At 38.8% G+C, this 18,470-nt stretch overlaps 1 protein-coding gene across 3 annotated transcripts in view; it reads right to left on the bottom strand.

The window, feature by feature from the left end:
* Window positions 1-273: 273 nt before the first annotated feature.
* tp53i11b (tumor protein p53 inducible protein 11b) overlaps window positions 274-18,470 on the bottom strand; it is a 37,876-nt gene continuing 19,679 nt past the window's right edge. For all 3 annotated transcript variants that reach the window (XM_072434618.1, XM_072434616.1, XM_072434617.1), the window contains exons 2-7: window positions 13,889-14,028; window positions 5,837-5,895; window positions 5,649-5,697; window positions 4,365-4,461; window positions 1,664-1,765; window positions 274-940 (exon numbers count right to left, since the gene is read on the bottom strand). In XM_072434618.1, coding sequence (XP_072290719.1) covers window positions 807-940; window positions 1,664-1,765; window positions 4,365-4,461; window positions 5,649-5,697; window positions 5,837-5,895; window positions 13,889-14,017 — 570 coding nt within the window. In that variant the 5' untranslated portion in view covers window positions 14,018-14,028 and the 3' untranslated portion in view covers window positions 274-806. The remainder of the gene's footprint in view (window positions 941-1,663; window positions 1,766-4,364; window positions 4,462-5,648; window positions 5,698-5,836; window positions 5,896-13,888; window positions 14,029-18,470) is intronic.

Genomic DNA, 18,470 nt, shown 5'->3' with positions numbered 1-18,470 from the left:
TTTTTAAGGCGAGCCTAAAGCTATGACATACGAAAACATGTGCTACATTTCTAAACAGGATCCAGTTTGCGTCTGCTCTAAGTGTAAATGCGTGTGACACTGAGATTACGAAAAGGTCGTCTATTCACTTTAAGCTAACCGTTTTTTAGCCCCTGGTACTACAGCACTCCTCTAAATCAAAACTGTGCATTCTTAACCATAACTTTAAAAATAATGACTAGAATAGAGTTATACATTGTACAAAACAAACCTTATGATCACTGATAAAAAACCTTTCCTTCATAAAACTCTATATTGAAGGTCTTTTATTGTAGCAGAATAACTTTTAAACTGGCCTCTTTGTTTAACGTGCAGTGGGTAAAAGTTGCTTCCATTGCATTTGCCGTGTGCAGATGCAAAAAGGAAACTACATAGTGCTCAGCGTCATATCCAAGGAATACTAAGATGAGCATTATTTAAACAATGGTAATAATGTGATCTTTGAATGATAAAAGCTATTGAAAATCAGTTTACTCTCTACTTACTATCAGAAATGGCACACGTATTTTAACGACATGTTCGATGATAACAGCACTTAAAACTGCACAAAGGAGGAATGTGTGCGACACGCTTTGACCTCACGGCTCAGAGCAGTTCTTTTGTCCTGAACGCTGAGGGTTGGATCAGGTTTTAGGTCCCGTCAATAGAGCGTTACACGGCCAAAGTAATGCTCCTCAGTCCAAATCAAAACACAATCCAAACCTTCTTGATCTAGTGTTTGTGGTCTGTGCTCAGACAGTCTTCCATCGCTTTTCCTGGAAGTTCGATCAGATCTTCTTTACCCGGCGGCCGAGGTGGTAGTAGAAGGACATGGTCACGGCCAGGAAGAGCGCCCGGCTGAGGAGCAGCAGCATGGCAGCGTTTGGTAAGATGCCCAACTCGATCAGGGTCACAGAGGTCACTGAGAAGAGCAGAGGTTTAAAGGGTTTAGCCAACGGAAAGGTGAAGAGACAACACTAATACCTCTTTGCATTGTTGTTTAGGGCAGCAACTTTAAAGTGTTTTAAAGTTACTAGTTGAAAAGTCAGCGATTATTTTTTTCGATTAGTCAAACGATTATTTCTATTGTACATTGAGATGATCCAAACATTTATAAAAGGTTAAAATGTGGATTCAAGAAGGAGAGTGTTAACAAATAAGTTGTATAATTGAGGATAATCTGAAGAGGTGAATTATTTTTTAACAATTTGATTTAATAATGCACCATTTTCAGTCTGTAAAGTGCTGATAACAACTATGATTATCAAAATAAAAACATGTTTTGATAGTCTGCTAGTCACGATAGTCAAACACAAAAAATTTAAGGCACACGTAAAAAACCAAATGGTCAGAAGTGTTTTTGTATAACTCTTAACACTATCAAAAGCTGGCTGAGTGGCAGTATTAACACATTTTCAAATGAACTGAAGGTTAATACAAAAACAATAAAAGTTATTCCCTACAGCTGCCAAATTGAATAGTCTCTCTGTAAGATTGGCCTGTCACCACAAGATGGCACTCCATTCCCATAGAACTTTAACAGAAAATCCACTTTGAGTTCACTGTATTTCTAGAGCAACATAATTAAATGTAATTAAGAATGAAGTGTGCCTAGATAAATAATGCCACTAAGAAGCCATGTCACCTAAAAATTGGACAGCGAAGTAGCAAGCTTCACTGAGCAGGGTCCACTGGATGACGATTTTCTCAGCAGTGTAGAGGCCGTTCCACATGATGAGGGATAAGCCTGAAATGAGGTAAGAAAAAAGGAAGTTTAGTTTAGGGGCATGGGAAGGAAAACAAAACATGGAACTCCGCGAGGACGACTCCTCCAGGTCTGACAAAAAAACAACAACCATGAGAACCAGCTTCATGTAGTTTAATCTGCAGTGTGCAATCCTATGTACTCAGTGATAATTGGCCTATTGATTGTGTTGAATGCTTTTGTGGCATTGATTGCGATAAAAGCCTGCACTCACAAATCCCCTGCTATTTTCCAGTTCATTTGGCTGTATTACGCGGCTATTTCCCACTGCTGTGGAAACCGATGGGCAGCGATATCAGGGCGCCGATAAGACTTTTGACCTGCTCAGTCACATTTGTGCTCCATGCAGGATGTCCTGTAAACCCTCACCTTTTGTCATTCATAATCTCCTCAGCCTTGATGGCATTACAAATAAAAACAAAACAACAGTCATTTCTTTCTTGCTCTACAATGGGGAAATTGTTAATGGTGACATTTATATAGCGCTTTTCTACCTTCAAGGCACTCAAGCGCTTTACATTAAGTGGAGAGCAGGAATTGAACCGCCGACCTTCAGATCAGAAGACGAGCACTCTGCCTCCCAACTGTATTGATGTTACAAGCTTATTCATAGTAGATAAAACAAACGAAAAGTCCTTTATGCCTTGGTAAATATACAGACACAGACACCAACTAGCTTGTAAAGATTAGGTTAAATGGCAGATTGCCTTCTAGGCTTATCGAAGTATCAAAAATCAAATACTAATCAATACAAAAACATCGAAACTAGACGGATTAGAAGACTAGAAGTATTGATCCAATAACCTTTTCTGAAGAGTATTAGTATGACCTTCAGCTTGATCAGAATTAGCATAAGACTTTTACATTTTGTCATCACTAGACTTTGAATTGGTACGTCTGAATATAACATTACACTTTTGGTCATCGTTATAAACCAGTTATTAACACCATTCAATATAATAATGATTTCATTTTTACTTTCTAAACATTCCATTCCGAATTTTAAAAAGGGTTCAAAAAAATAAGAATCCTTCCCCTGAAGGAGAGATGTGTCACTGTTCTGTCCTTGCATTATTAAACATTTATTGTTTAATTACGAGAGTCCTCAAGGCACATCTGAAAGTATAACGTTTCTAATCGCAGCATTCAGTCTGGGAACATTATTGAACAGAGTCAGTTGGTTAGGAGAAGCACGTATATAGTATTTGTTGCCTTTCACAATCTATAATCAATGTTTTGTTTAATACATTTCACTTGGATTATCATAGTCTTAGTAAAAGTTTGAATACAAGACAATACTTCTATACTTCTATACGTCCTTGTACTTATTTCCTGTGCGCTCTCGTCCATCAAGTGGCAACCTGCCTCTCAGAGCCATAATATAAAGCCGCTTCACTGCGCCTTTCACCAACTCTGTAATCACCATCCAGGGGACTGACTCACCGCTTTGACGGACAGCCCAGTCTTAAACCAAAGCCATTAAATGAACGCTTGCATTTTCTACCACAATTTCGTTGCAAGCGGGGAGCAAAGCACAAGAGCCTTAATTACCCAAGTACAGAGACTACCTATTTATGAACACTGCTATCCTGCTCTATTCTGGGTAGAGGGGAAGAAAACCTCTATTTAATTCATTAAGTAAGCGGAAGAAATTATAATGTAGAGTAATATCAGCCCACACAAACTCGAGCGTGATCTGTACAGTGTCATACAATCTGCTGCTGTGGTCCCGAGGGATTTACACTGATGAAAAGGAGAACTACATGAGAGGATTCTTTGTATGCGTGCCCTCGGAGTGAGCGGTCATGTCAGGCGACCGAATCATGTAATAAAACTTGTATTTGTAGCCTGGAGGGACATTCTGGAGAAATGTGATTTGACACGGAGCCAAATGAATGAGTAAGAGGACGTTATTAGACAACTAGAAAGAACTGTGTAATTAATGATCAGAAGTTGAAGAGGCACTCCTAATCTGTACATTTGTCAAAGCACTACAAATTAAAGCATTTCTAACATGACTAAAAGTGTGTAAAGAAACGGTAATACAGTTTACAACCAATTTTACTCACTTCATCAACAGATTCTACACTTACTTAAATAGAGTGGGAAATTATCGAAAGTTAGATATTATCATGAATGTTGTTTTGAAGAGATGCACATTTTCAACATTGAGTATATTTAGTTTATAACATAGTTTACTATACATAGCCGATTAAAAATGGCATGTTGCATGTTGTGATTCATTTTATATTTCACACTTATTTGATAATCAAACCTCAACTAATATATAAAATACATACATTTTGTTTGACATAATATTGTCTGACAATGTTATTGGGATGCTCAATATCACCAAACCCTATTCCAAAGTGTCAAAAGTGTAGACAAGTTAATAAGTGGACTTGTGCCATTGTCTCAGTCTGAGAAAATGGATTTCATCCAAGATCTATTTTTTCTTGTCAGCCCATTTAAGGAAATACTGTAGCTTGATGTTGTCAGAAACACTGGTATGTGTGTATCGAAGCTTTACTTGACTCTGACAGTAACAAGATTACTGCAGAATAAAGACATGAAGACTCACTGAGCAGCGCTCCTCCGTACAGCCGCACAGCGAGGCTGGTCGTGGACAGCTCCTCTTCAAACACTAGTTCATAGAGCTGGTTGGGAAACACCAGGGCCTGTGTGCAACAACAAAACAACTCTGTCCAATCAAAAACAGCAGCCTCCTGTCTTCTCTGAGAACCCCAAAAATGGTCATACAAAATACATCAGCTCAGACAAAGTCTTCCTGTTTATCAGTGAGGGTCCGTGTGGCCTAAACACTGGGCATATTCAGCTTTTTGGTAGTAAAGATTACAAAGGGAGGATTGTATCTATATTTGCCATTTTGATTCATTGCTCACACTATTACAGTGTGAACTGGTATAATTGGCCATTCAACTTTCTCAAGTTTTAGAGCAAGACATTTTAGTTTTCATCTGGAATAATGAACACAAGAACGGTTTCTAAAACAAAGATTAAAGAAATGCATTTGGATATGCACTGATAATTATGCATTATCAGAAACATAATTACTTTTATTCAAATCAAAGTAAACCAGAAATAAAATGGCTAAAATGAAACACAAAAATAAATAAAATACAATAAACATGAAGTCTAATCTTCGTTCCAAGGTCTTGTTTTCCTGGGGTTTATTTAAGAATGTATTTATTCTGTATGACCTACAGTAGTGCATGTAGCACCTGTACTTGTTTAGATCAATATTACAGTTTACAATAAATAAAATATAAAATAATGATCCATGTATAGCATAAGATTATCTCTAACTGAACAAAATATACTATGTATTCTTTAACAACAATCATGAGATTTTCTGCCATAATTTAGGACACCAACACAAGCAGGTTTTAGCCGTGTCTGGAAATATTTGAAATGATCATGTTTACATCACATGTGGGGGAAAAGACAGGCAGAGCTCTTTCCTAAACCTACAACAGCAAAGTATCAACAAACTAAAATGAAATGTGTCTGATTGATTTGTTATTTTCCTAATGTCCAAAATGAGCCTTGATTATCAATGTTAAGCTTTGTTTTGAGAGTTTGACTAGAAAATTAAAACATGCACATTTTAATATCAAAACCACAACAAAATGACTTTATTGTTAAAATATCACAATAATCAGTAATTAACAGCCATACCAAACTTTTCCAATACCGTGCACCCTTAACAACAACGTTTTATACTGGATTCTCCGATGAGCATGAAATCTTACATACATACGTTCATAAATATATACTGTATTATTAACATTCACGAAAAAACCCTGGCGTTTTGAAGAGCAGATGGACAGGATGCAGTACTCACCATCAGGGCCATAACCGTGAAGCCCACAGCCGAGATAAGGATCCACGCCCTGTGAGGAAGACACACACATTACAAGGTCTTTCCTGCCACACATCCCTCCTCGTTCGAAAGATGTTGATCTGGACTGGAAAGTGCTACACAGATGACCTCAGCCAGTCTGTTCATTATGAGCTGTTAGATGTTCTCACCTCAGCCCAATAGGCTCCCGCACTGCGAACTTGGTCTCGTTCCCAAGCATCTGACTGATCTGTGAATGACAGAGGCGAATGAATAGTGATTTAGAATGGCAGTTAACAGAACAGCAGCACATAACCTAGAATAAAGTGCTCTCGACAGAGGTGTAATGTTCCCTGCACAAAGTGAATGAAGGGCAGCTCATTGGAAAAGCAGCGGGCTAAACGGGCGTGTTGGAGAGGAGCAGGTCAATTAAGATGGTATTGCGGATTTCAAACATTTCAAACATTTCAGGCACAGCAGAGAATCCAGTATTAACAAGTTTATGGAATAAAGGGCTGAATGAACGGGTAACAACAGGAGGTGAATCACATAGAGGAAAGTACTATTCAATAATAACAAAATGTGTAATATGAATGTTGTTTTGCAGTTGTTCTTTAGTCTGTACCGTATGTTATTATTATGCAAGTAATGGTGTAGGGTGCACGGTGGCAAAGGCGGTTAGCGCTCTTGCCTCCCAAGAAGGAGATCATGGGTTCGATTCCCGGACCAGACCAACATCACATGATCTCTCTGGGTGGAGTTTGCATGTCCTCCCCGTGTTGCCATGGGTTCTCTCCGGGTTCTCTGGCTCCTCCCACCGTCCAAAGATAGGTAAGATTGGTGACTCTAAATTGGCCCTAGTGAATGAATGTGAGCGTGAACTGTCTGTAATGTCTATGTCTCTGTGTTGGCCACTGTCCAGGATGTACCCCGCCTAAGGCCCGAAGTCACTGGGATAGGCTCCAGTCACCCGCGACCCCGAAAGGGACCAAGCGGTAGAAAATCGATGGATGGATGGATGTTGGTGTTCAAGCTTTGCCATTAACAAAACCGCAAACAAAAACGATTAATATAAAAGGTCCAATCTACTTCTTTGAGTAGTCCTGGTTTGTGTATTTGTATTTAAGATGAAAATTTATGACATCTTTTAAATCACACACACAGCTGACTGGAGACAACATCAATGAGGTCTTTTCAAGACTTTTGTAGCTGCAGAAAGAGACTTGCAACCAGTGAAACTAAAAATAAACCAAAAGTATATAAAACTACAAAGTCAAACAAGATGACTCATTTCTGGCTAGCCGTATTTACAAAGAGCAGACTGTCAAATGTAACACAGTTCTGCATGACAAAGCCCTGCCATATTTGTTTGTCAATGGAGACAAACCTATTCTTGTTCAATATTACAGCGATCAATATCTGGCACCTTCTGAGGCCTGGCATTTTACCATTCCTGATGCATGACAAAACCTGACAAAACCTGACAAAACACTGCACAACATTTGTTTTAACAATTTCATGTGTTTTCAATAGAAGAATGAAAAAACAATATTTTCATACAATTCTATTTCTAATTTATCCGACAGACTGTTTAGGCTTTCATATGTTATCTTTTATAAATTATTTTTGGCCCTAAAGGCTTTATTTGCCAGTACAGCAAAGCGTGAAATGGGAATGAAACTGGGGAAGGACATGCAGCAAATTGCCAATTATCACACAAATGTTCCAGTGACATTGAAATATGGGTTAAGCGCAGAGAATGAATTTCCCTCAAGGGATTTGTACCTTCACCTCAAGCTCAATGCATACCTAATGAAAATGACTGTGAAGTCCATTTTAAAAGGATAAAAAAATTATATTATCATTTCTGTATAAATTAGATTTTTCAAATGAAAATCTTTCCCTAAAGAAGTGTGCAAACGTGAATGAGTTGAAGCTAGAAGTGATCACATGACCAGGTGAATGACACTTCCTACAGTGACATTACAGTGAAAGAGCCAGATGGAAAGATTTTTAAAGAGAGTGAGGGAAGAAAAAAAAAAAAAATGAAAAATGATGACTGACACAATTTAAGTATGTAAATACAGTAGATGCATAATCATATGCACTGCAGTGTGACTCTTGTGAGCTCTATGGAGTAAAATAACTCAAACATGACAAATGGAAAGGAAATGAATCCACCAGGCAGCAAAATAGTATAATTCCAACCTGTCATCTGACAAATGCAGAACACTATTTCATAACACGAGACCCGCATAACCGCGTGAAATGACAGAATCAAATTATACCAATGACCAGACATGCTTGGTTTTACAACAGAGAAAATAAATACATTTTGAATTTATAGTTCAAAACTGGTGTTCATTGCAAAATAGAAAGATAGTAAATTATTGCAAGAAACTAAATACATGATGGTAATGTTATGGTCTAAAAACTTTTTTAACCAATTACGAAACCAGGGCTAATCTAAGACTTTACAACTCAATCAGGCACAGAATTATCAATTTTCAAATCTCTAATTTAGTGTAAGTCGGAACTGGATAAGACAAAATCAGGCACAAAAAACTGATGAAGCTAAGAAAAATATAGAATTAAAAGTAAATGATTAACAGAAATTTGTTGTAATAAAAATACAAGGATATATAAGCTAGGAAGCTAGGAGACTAGGAAGCTAGGAAGCTAGGAAGCACAGAGGTACAACTGTCTTGTAACACTTGGGTAGTTTTGACCCCAGCTGGAAGCATTACATATTACATTACATCGTCCTCCAGCAAGACACCGGTAAAATTTTATTTCCCGTATGTTCGATGAGATGACTACTATCCTGCACATATGCCGTTTGGCTATACTCATACAATCATACTGAGGCCGGCTACGCAGTACACTACTTGATTGACAATATTTAGCAACATTTTCAGCCCTATTTATCCCTCCATTAGGTCGGGGAGGCGTGACTCGCCTCATGTCTGTGGGGGCAATACGATTCTGGTGCCAACATTTTGTCAGGTCGAAGCACCAAAAGCGGAAATCGTAAGGTTCCGACATGATTCATATTTATTACAAATTCACCACAGCCAATCAGAACAGCCAGAATGTGCCTAGCACCCATTGCACCCATTGCCTCTTCATCTGTAGAAATAGCTGAAGACACCAACATGCGGTTTGTGCTTTCATTTTCCCATAAACCGGTTATTTGGCGTTTACAAGCAAGATTTAATGCACACATGTCTGTTCTTTTTCATTCCGTTTCTCTGTAAATAAGAGTAGATGTAAAAGCAGCAGACGCCACTCGCCTCGTGTCTTCGCACATTTGTTCTTATTAGACTCCCAATTCGATCACGTCACAGCTTTGCAGGCGTTCGCTTGTGGTAAATCTTTCCTGAAAACATTCTGTGCTGTTGCCATCCTTCTTACGAGAGCGAGACAAACAATCGCTGAGTCCCTTTCCATAGGTCTGTGATCTGCCCACTGTTTGTCACATCTTTAAATTGCGAAAGATTTTAAAATCCTTTAGTGCAGCCAGCTTTAAGGTAACAAATTAACACAAATCTCCTCACTATCATCAGATGAAGCTCAGTTATTGCACATTGTATTTTTCTGTACTTTCCTTCTGACCTTCTAAAACACCTGTACAGGTTATGACTTGTTTTAGATCCTGGCTTCACACAATCACACATTGTTATTTGCTCTACAGACCTATAAACAAAACTGGCAACTTGACAGCAAAGCTCACTTTAGTTAAAGAAAAGGACTGGTAGAGGGCTGGTTTCTCCTTGACACATTCTCATATACAATGTAGCGCAAAATAGAAAAGCACTCTGCACTCAAGTATTTGTGCTGAAAGCTGCCTTATCTCTGAGCAGTCGAATGGGCAGGAAGACACCGTCACAGCACATCCTTCCTCTGTTTACAGGGACCACAGGGACAGCGCTAACTGTTCAACCTCAATTCTTTCCAAATTGCAAACTCTAACGGTTTTAATCCCACAAGGGCTTTTCCCAACACGAACCGTGCCAGACTGCAGCAGCTCGAGAATGGCTTATTGAGAAAAAATAAGTGAACGATTCATATTTGGAGTCAGCGATTCTTGCATCAGGGTCAGTTTGTAACTGAGCCCAAGGAGAGATTTTGACAGTAAGGCTAAAAGCACTTGGAGAAAGCCAGGATAGTTTGACCCTGTCTGGATGCACACCAAATTTATATTTGTTAATTTAAAAAGGAACGTTGTGGCTAGAGTAAATCTTTGGCAACCAAGCACAATAGAAATTTGTTTTTGAACAGTGGCAATTATGCATACACTTGTAACAATATCCTTCTAAAATAAACCTTCAGCATGAATATGGAGGACCCAGAGTGCCACGTGAAATGAGATAAAACTTGAATTAATTCACTTTCTACCGCCTGTTCCCATTAGGGGTCACGGGCGACTGGAGCCTGTCCCAGTGACTTTGGGCCTTAGGCGGGGTACACTCAGAACAGGGGCCAGCTCGTCACAGGGTTAACAAATGCACGGTAACACGGGGAGGACATGCAGACTCCACCCAGAAAGATCATGTGATGTTGGTCTGGCCCGGGAATCGAATCAGAAACTTGAATTATCTTAGTTTTTTATTAAAAACATTAAAAAAACCAACAACAAAACAACAACAAAACAACAACAGAAAACGGCTTTATCCTATTTAAAGTGGCACTCAGGGTCCTCCATAGCATAATAGTCACATAATCCACGAACCTATCCCTTTCTGGATATTTGATGGAATGTTTTTTAAACGTTTCCAGTTCTAATAGCAAACAAAGTCCAGGGGTAGAAAAGGGAGTTGTCTTCTCATCATAAAACATAAGCCTCCAGTGTAAGTCTTCAGCCTTCTTTTCGGCTCCTTTCTCTCACTTGTCTGATTAATATTTCAGTGTAGAACAATGTGCTCCATCTATGCACATTCGAAAACAATATCTAAAAAAAAAATACTGTGAAATAGGACACACTGCAGTCAAGCGGAGGATTGACTTTCTCTGTTACAAAGTTAGAGGCCGCTGCAGGGATAGATTGGTATCGTGTTTCGGAACAATCCTTTATACACAAAATTAACTGAAGCATTACTAGACAGGAATTTAATATACAAGATGCAAGCGGCAACAGAGGAGCCCGGGAAGCCAGTCATATCCCAGTGAAACAGGAGGCGCTCAAGGGATTAGGTGATCTGGATTCAGCCATGCATAAGCAGAAAACACCACAGTGTCTGGGTAATGAGCCAATTAACAGTCCATTGTTGCTTTAGGACAAAATCTATATCACTTTTTGGGCTAATGAATCCCTCTGCATCGGGGTGTCACTGAAGAACAGACAGAATGATAATGGCCTAGGTTGTATTAGTTTAGAGCTGCTCCTTGTACAGTGGTGTTTGTGCAATATCCGTAATGCAGACTGTAAAGACCGGGAGCTGTGCCGTTGTGCAATGAATAGCAGTTATTATAATAGTAATCGTGCCGTAAGCCAACAGATCAAGTGTTTCATTCCAACACTTCCAATTAAAGGTTGGCCGATATTTGCACTTTTTATCTCAACAGCTATTGGTCCTAACACTTTAATGTGAAATGGGACTACACTGCTCCCTTATCAAGTTAGTGGACGGGTTTGTTGTAAATTCAAATGATATAATTTGGGTTTAAGAGTTTATCGGCCATCGGGTTCTCTGGATCGGCCATGAAAAAAGTGTTTTAATATCATGCTTATCGTTTTGGAGTTATGGTACAATTGCCTGTAAAAAAAAAAAAGCTGCACAAAGAGCTTACTAAAAATAAAGGACTGAACTTTGCAATGCAACCTTGAACATCTTGAATCCATTTATGTTTTGTTTTAATATAATTACACAGACATTTGATGGATTACCACAATAGCATCTGAAGATTGTAGAGATAAAAACTAAATAAATTAGACATAACATTTTTGATACCATATTAGTTAATAATACATTATTATTATTATTATTATTATTATTATTATTATTATTATTATTATTATTATTATTATTATTATTATTATTATTATTATTATTATTATTATTATTATCATTATCATCATCATTATCATTATTATCATCATCATTATCATTATTATCATCATTATCATCATCATCAATAATAATAATAAATATAGCCGCAAGCGGCAATGATCGGCCCTCGCCACGCCGCAAGAGGAGGGGGCGCTAAGGCGCCCCAATTGTCCTTTTATCACGCCTACTGCTGAATCTGTGACGCTGTCACATGTTCTCCCCTTTGTTTTACCATCAAAAAGCAATTTTATTTTGAATTCTTGGCAAAATGTGCGGCTTTGCCGCACAGACACCGTGACTCTTTGAATGAAAATGTGGATAACTTTTGATGGTCCTGAAGATGAGTCTCACCAAATTTCAGGTTAATAGGGCTGACGCCCTGGGAGGAGTTTGTGAAAGTCTAAAGTGTAAACATGTTCTGGCCCCATTGGAATAACATGGGAGGTTTCGGTCATCGTTACGGCAACGCCATAACAATTATGACATGGGTCTCATTGACTTTTTTGATGGGGATGCTAAAATTGAGTTGTGTGTCAAATTTCATATAATTTCGCAAAACTAAACATTTAACCTCCATATAAAATCTGTAGGGGGCGCTGTGGCGCCAAATGAATTTATTTCACTTCAAGTAGGTTTAGGGCAAAGAGTTTAACAACTGATTCTAATTTGACGCAATTCGGACTTTATCTGCGCAAACGGCAGAAATTTTAAATATGGGAGATTTCTGAAATTTTTGTTACAGTTTGCGGCTTCGCCGCACAGAGACCGTGAGAGGTATCAATGTAATTTGGATAACTTTTGATGTCCCACTCCTCAGTAGCATTTTCACCAAATTTCAGCTTTTTAGGGCCAACGCCCTGGGAGGAGTTCGTAAAAGTACGACGTTTGGAAAGACTCCGAAGTCATGTTTAGCCATTTTTGAAGCAATATGGCCGACATTTGGTTCGGGGGACGGCGTTGCCGTAATAATATTTTTTACTTCTCTTGTCACCATCTACCTCTGCGCCAAATTTCATGATTCTACGATCAGATTTTTTTTGGGTCATTTCCCATCTCTCAATGCATTTTTGGTACATTTGGTGGCGCTGACGCGCCAATTTTTTTTATTTTAGAAAAGGGAAATAGCCAGAATGTAGAGAGGCACGATTTTTAGAGGTGTGCAAATTTTTGTGACTTTTCGTCAATGTTCACTGGGTGAAAAATAGGGGGGTTGGTCCCGAGAAGAAGAAAGAAAGAAAGAAAGAAAGAATAATATTCCGATGCGAAAACAATGTTTCCCATTTTTCAAATATCATAAACTATACATTTTCGGAAAGCGCTCGCGCTTTCCTACCTCATGGTGTGGGTCCCTGGTCACTGACGGGTACTTTCGATAATTTTGAGTGGGCTCCGCCCACTTTGTGTTTTTGGCCCTCTATACAGTAATAATGTTCAATTTTTGCATTACATGCTTATATGCACGGAACATGCAAGAGATGGGGAACGTATTCGTGAGCTACTTAGCGCAAATGAGTGCTTTATATGGGGATGACGACCGCTTCGCGGTCGTCATCCCAATGTAAAGTGCTCGTTTAGTGCGAACTTTTGCACGGGCTTCGCCCGTTTACAACGGTAATGTTCCATTTTCCTACAACTAATTAGTATGCACGGGGCGTGCATGAGTGGAGGAGTGCGTTAGTGAGTGTTTGGAAGTGGGCGAGCGCTTCGCGCTCGATTTCGTGCGCACTAAGTGCGCACTTTCGCAGCCGTGCTTCGCACGGCCTTACGAGATTAATAGGCCTCTCGCCAGCTTGTGGCGCTCGGGCCTAATAATCCACCTTACATAATATTTAACAAAGATGTGAAGTACAGATAATGCACAGTGCTTTATTTTGTTCATAAACTACATTTTGGCCTTTACATAATTCATTTATAAAGCAGTCATGAGTTATGTTTTTCTTTTCAAGACATTTAATTTGTCTCCGTCCAAGGAGCCATCCCACAACCTCCTGGCTAAAACAGTTATTCTACGTACCGGTCCTAAGTTCTATAAAATCTCTTGTTCGGTTAACTGAATCTAAATTGCCGTTTCTTAATTCTTCTGTCAGTTAATCAGTCTTGCAACTAAATAGAACACTGCCCAACATGTACTCCACCCACATTTCATAAGCAGGATTACAGGAAACATTGGCTGATTTATTTGAGAGTCCAAACCTTTGATCGATGCACCTCCCCATCGTCGTCCTCTCCTCCGACTCCCAGGACCTTTCGACTTTTGAGGCGGCTGATCAGGTCCGTCTGACTGTGCTTCTTCATCAGAGGAGGGTGAGGTTTGGATGCCATTGTGCACGCACCTAAAACAACACGAGATGAGCACCAACAGATGAGAGAGCGCACAGACTGACAGCGCCGCCGTATCTAGGGCTACGTGTTGCAAAAGGTACTTTTATCACCGGATTGACATGGGAAATACTGCACGGTGTTAAAGAATTTTAAACTGTCAGACAGACGCAGTCAAGCTTAAGACTTTTTTTTAAATCTTACCTAGGACTGCCAAAAAGACAAGGTGTCAATTAAATGTATTTTTAAATCTTAAAATAAGCAGTTGCCTCACAGGGCTTTATGGACGAATAATACTAAACAATTGAATCAATTAATTGCAAATAATTGATTTATTGAGATAATCATAAACCAATTAGGAAAATCGTTGTTAACTGGACTATGACAAAGACTTCAAATCATGCCATGCTCTGAAAGGAGAGGTTTTAGGATCCTAGATCAATAATTAGATAGAAAAGACACAGCAAACATGTAATTTTTTTATGATGGACCCAATTTGTCGGTAAACATACTCCATCAGGATGTGCTCAAGCGGCATCACTAATAAAATGCATACAACATTTCACCCAGAGGAACTCATATCCACAGGCCTTTCACATTCTAAACAACTAATCCGTTCAAATCAAAAGAATATCCCTAGATTAAGCAATAAAAAAAAACTTGGTTGTAGCTAGCTGGCCGAGTATGCCAACAAGAATGATCGTCAGATGATTTTTCTCCCCATCTTTCTGTAGCATTCTTTACTAGAAACTATATACCGTATTTTGAACTTTAAGCCGCAATTTGAACCCTGCAGCACATAAAAAATGTGATGTATGGCGGTAAGCAGTTTAGAACCTGCTGCATTGAAAAGAGACTTTCTTGGCCCGACCTGATTCGAAGGTCAAAAGACAATCCTGCATCACTGCCATGGAACATATTTCTGTTTGAATATCTCATGTTACAACGTAACACTCACTGGCTAAGCACATGCTCAGTCGCAGATGAACCAGATGTGAAGACACAGACAGGTAAATCAGCTCACACAGAGTCATCAAGGACAGAGGGGACAGTAGGGTTGTGTTCTCTGTATGCTAAATTTTAAAATGCAGTGTGTTTTATTGCAATCCAACTCATATTCATTGAGAAATTAGTCTAATTAGACCGGCAGCGCAGCGGAACCTCGAGTGCGCCACGAGACCCTGCATCAGTGGTGAAGAGACTGGTGCATCACTAATGTGTACTATAATTATGAATGAATATCTCATTTTACAACGTGGGCACCTTATTACCGGCTTATTGACAGGTGCGGCCCTGTATATGTACAAGTTCCTTTTTCTTTGTAAATTGTGTTGCTGTGGCTTTTATTCAGGAGCACTCTATAGCCCGGAAATTACGGTTCTTGATATTCAAATTTTGACAACATTCACATTATTATCTAAATTTCAATGGATTATCCATCTGTAGTTGCACTAGCTGCACAGAGATTTTCAGATGCGAACTTCACAAGTTCACAGGAGACAGCTGCACACTGCTCTTGACAGATTGTGCAATCATTCAACTAGTGTCTTTAGGCAGACAATCAGACATACAGACTCTAGTGGGAGCGTAAAGTCTGTCAGTATTGCAGCTTTTACTTACCAGTAGTTTTTCTATACAAAACTGCAGATTCCAATGCAATATTATTACAAACTAAGTCCAATAAATGCACAAAAGATCCTGTGTTATTGAAGCTAAAAGTTCACCCACCAGTCCCAGAGGTCAGCCGAGGTTAAGACCAACAGGTGACCATCCACTGCACCAATGTATCAGATCTGACCCGCATTATTGTCTTTCCCACAATGCCATGCCCAATGCAGCCTTGACCTGAATAGAGTGATGGTCCAGGTGACTGATGGTCTACTGCGTTGCACAAATTGATCCGGTTACGATAGAAATAATCGTGTGTTGACTTCTCAGAGTATTGTTTACACTGCAGTCTGTCCTAACCTTGGTAACTCATACTTGTGTCCTTCAACTTTATGTGCCAGTTCACCATCTCTACTTTATAGATTTTCTTTACCTCATCCAAGAACTGAAGGCTCCACTTTCACTGATGATGTTGGTTTGTTTGTCAGGAACGCAAAGGAAAGTGATGGCTGGATCTTGATGAAATCTTTACGTGAGGTTGACTATGGGGTCACGGAAGGGATTATTGATTTCCTGTTTGGATTGAAGCCCTATTGGAAGCTAGGCTAAAGCCTCCAATCAGATGACAAATTAAAAGATTTGTGACCAAAGAATTTACCCCAGAACAAGGTTTAAGACCAGACCAGTTTGTGTTAAGTTTCAAATCAAGTGTAAATCCAGTCAAACATAGGATACAGAATAAGGCCCTCCACCAGACAAATTACATAGACCACCTTGTATAAAAAGTGTGTGAGGCAAGATAACATTGCGAATCGGTATACATTTAATTTATAAGATTTACTTCATAACACTTCCTTACAAGTGCCACGTCTCAATAGTGAGTAATGGGAAAAATGTACGGACACAACCGGAGCAGGTTTGGCTGCAGTGTAAGGTTGCTTGCGGTCACTTGTTGATGAAAATGGTTGCCCTGTGTCTTCCTATTGATCAGCGTTAATGAATAGTGCCTGTGGATTCAAAAGAACAAGTAACGACAAAATGAAGAGTAAGCCATCATCATTGACCCGGCAGTGAAGGCTACGCACTGCTGCACAAACAAACTGTAAATACAAATATATACGGTGTGAGAAACTTGATGTTTTTCCAGGGGGTGAATCTGAAGTGTCATACAAGAACAATTATTGAGCTGATCTGGTGAGGATGATAACAGTACAGAAATATACTCCTGAAGGAAAGCTATGGCTTAGAGTGCTACGTCCCATCTGAAAATATACATCCTGTAAAGGCAGAAATGGTGGTGCAGTTCAGGGGGAAATACAGGTCGGAGTACAAGCCCAGCTGGCTGATTACTTGGTGACCTTTTCAATCATCTGGATGGTATTTTGTAGTCTCTGTGTAGCTGCAAACGCCCACTCAGTCATGAACATTAGTCCCAACACCTCCGACAGTGGAGGGTCAATGAAACTAAGTATTTATAGTAGAATCTACCATAATTTAGCTGTGTCCCATGTTTGGTTGCATAATTCTAATTTGTTCAACCCAAAGGTTTGAAATAATCATTGACCATGTCTGAAAGGCAAAACAACTATTATAATAATAATAATAATAATAATAATAATAATAATAATAATAATAATAATAATAATAATAATAATAATAATAATAATAATAATAATAATAATAATAATAATAATAATAATAATAATAATAATAATAATAATAATAATAATAATAATAATAATAATAATATTATCATTATTATTATTATTATTATTATTATTATTATTATTATTATTGTTTGATTCATAGCAGGGAATTGTAGTAAGTAATAGTAAGACAACGTAAAAGGTTCTCCATAAAAGCAAAGAATCTGTAAACAATTAAAATTGCCCCCCCCAATATTATTTCAGCGTTCATATATTGAACAATAAATTAATACAGTAATTATCGTTTTAGTGGTGGTTGTCATAATAATGAACATCTCATATGAACATGTTTTCCCACATAGTTTTTCATAGCATTGAATGCTGCACAGCCATGTATTCAGGCTCCTGCTGTCAAATATCCCACTTGTACTCCCACACATCAATGTAGACAGTCTACTGACAAGACTTACCCATTCTATAGGGCCTACATTGTATCAGTACAAAGAACACACTTTGGATAAGATATGAGATGTTTTAGTTCCGTTTGCTTTAAAGGCACTAATAGAGAAAGAAAAAATCAATACCTATTCTCTATTCAGAAGGCTCATAAAACAACGTGTAACAACACTGCTCGTGGCAGGAATGGTCCCATAATTGTAAAGCATTTGGCCTCCTAGCAGTTGCACAGCTTAGGTAATAAACATCGGTGTAAATATTGTCTGGCTCCAATGTGCAGAAGCAATAATGAGACGCACCTGAATGGGTCATTTAACTGTACTGTATTGTGTATCCCACATCCTCACATACCCTTGCATGGCTCCCCTTTGTATCTTCCCAATAGAGCGTCTTGACTTGCCAGAGTGATGCAGATGCAGTTACCTAGCAACCACCAATAGAGCACTTTTGATGACCAGTCTAGGCCGGGAGCCAAGGGGTCACTGTGGTGTTTCTCTTCAGGGTAACAGGCCAATATTATCAGGAAAAAAAATAAAATAAAATAAACATTGGGACATTCACTAAAGTAAGACAGGAATAATAGGAAGTTGAATATGAAAAATGGACCATTTTAAGATGCAAGACCTGATGTAACAAGGAAATAATCTTTGATTTTGGCTTTTGCCTTTACCAAAGCAACCTCCTCTACGTCACTTTGGGACCAGCACAAAAAGTACACCCTGCTTTGTTGTTGGATGTCAGGTTGA

The sequence above is a fragment of the Eucyclogobius newberryi genome, unplaced genomic scaffold (assembly GCF_026437365.1).
Source record: "Eucyclogobius newberryi isolate DKJ021-1_F unplaced genomic scaffold, fEucNew1.0.hap1 SCAF_7, whole genome shotgun sequence".
Classification (NCBI taxonomy): domain Eukaryota; kingdom Metazoa; phylum Chordata; class Actinopteri; order Gobiiformes; family Gobiidae; genus Eucyclogobius; species Eucyclogobius newberryi.
This window is presented reverse-complemented; position numbering and strand designations above follow the sequence as displayed.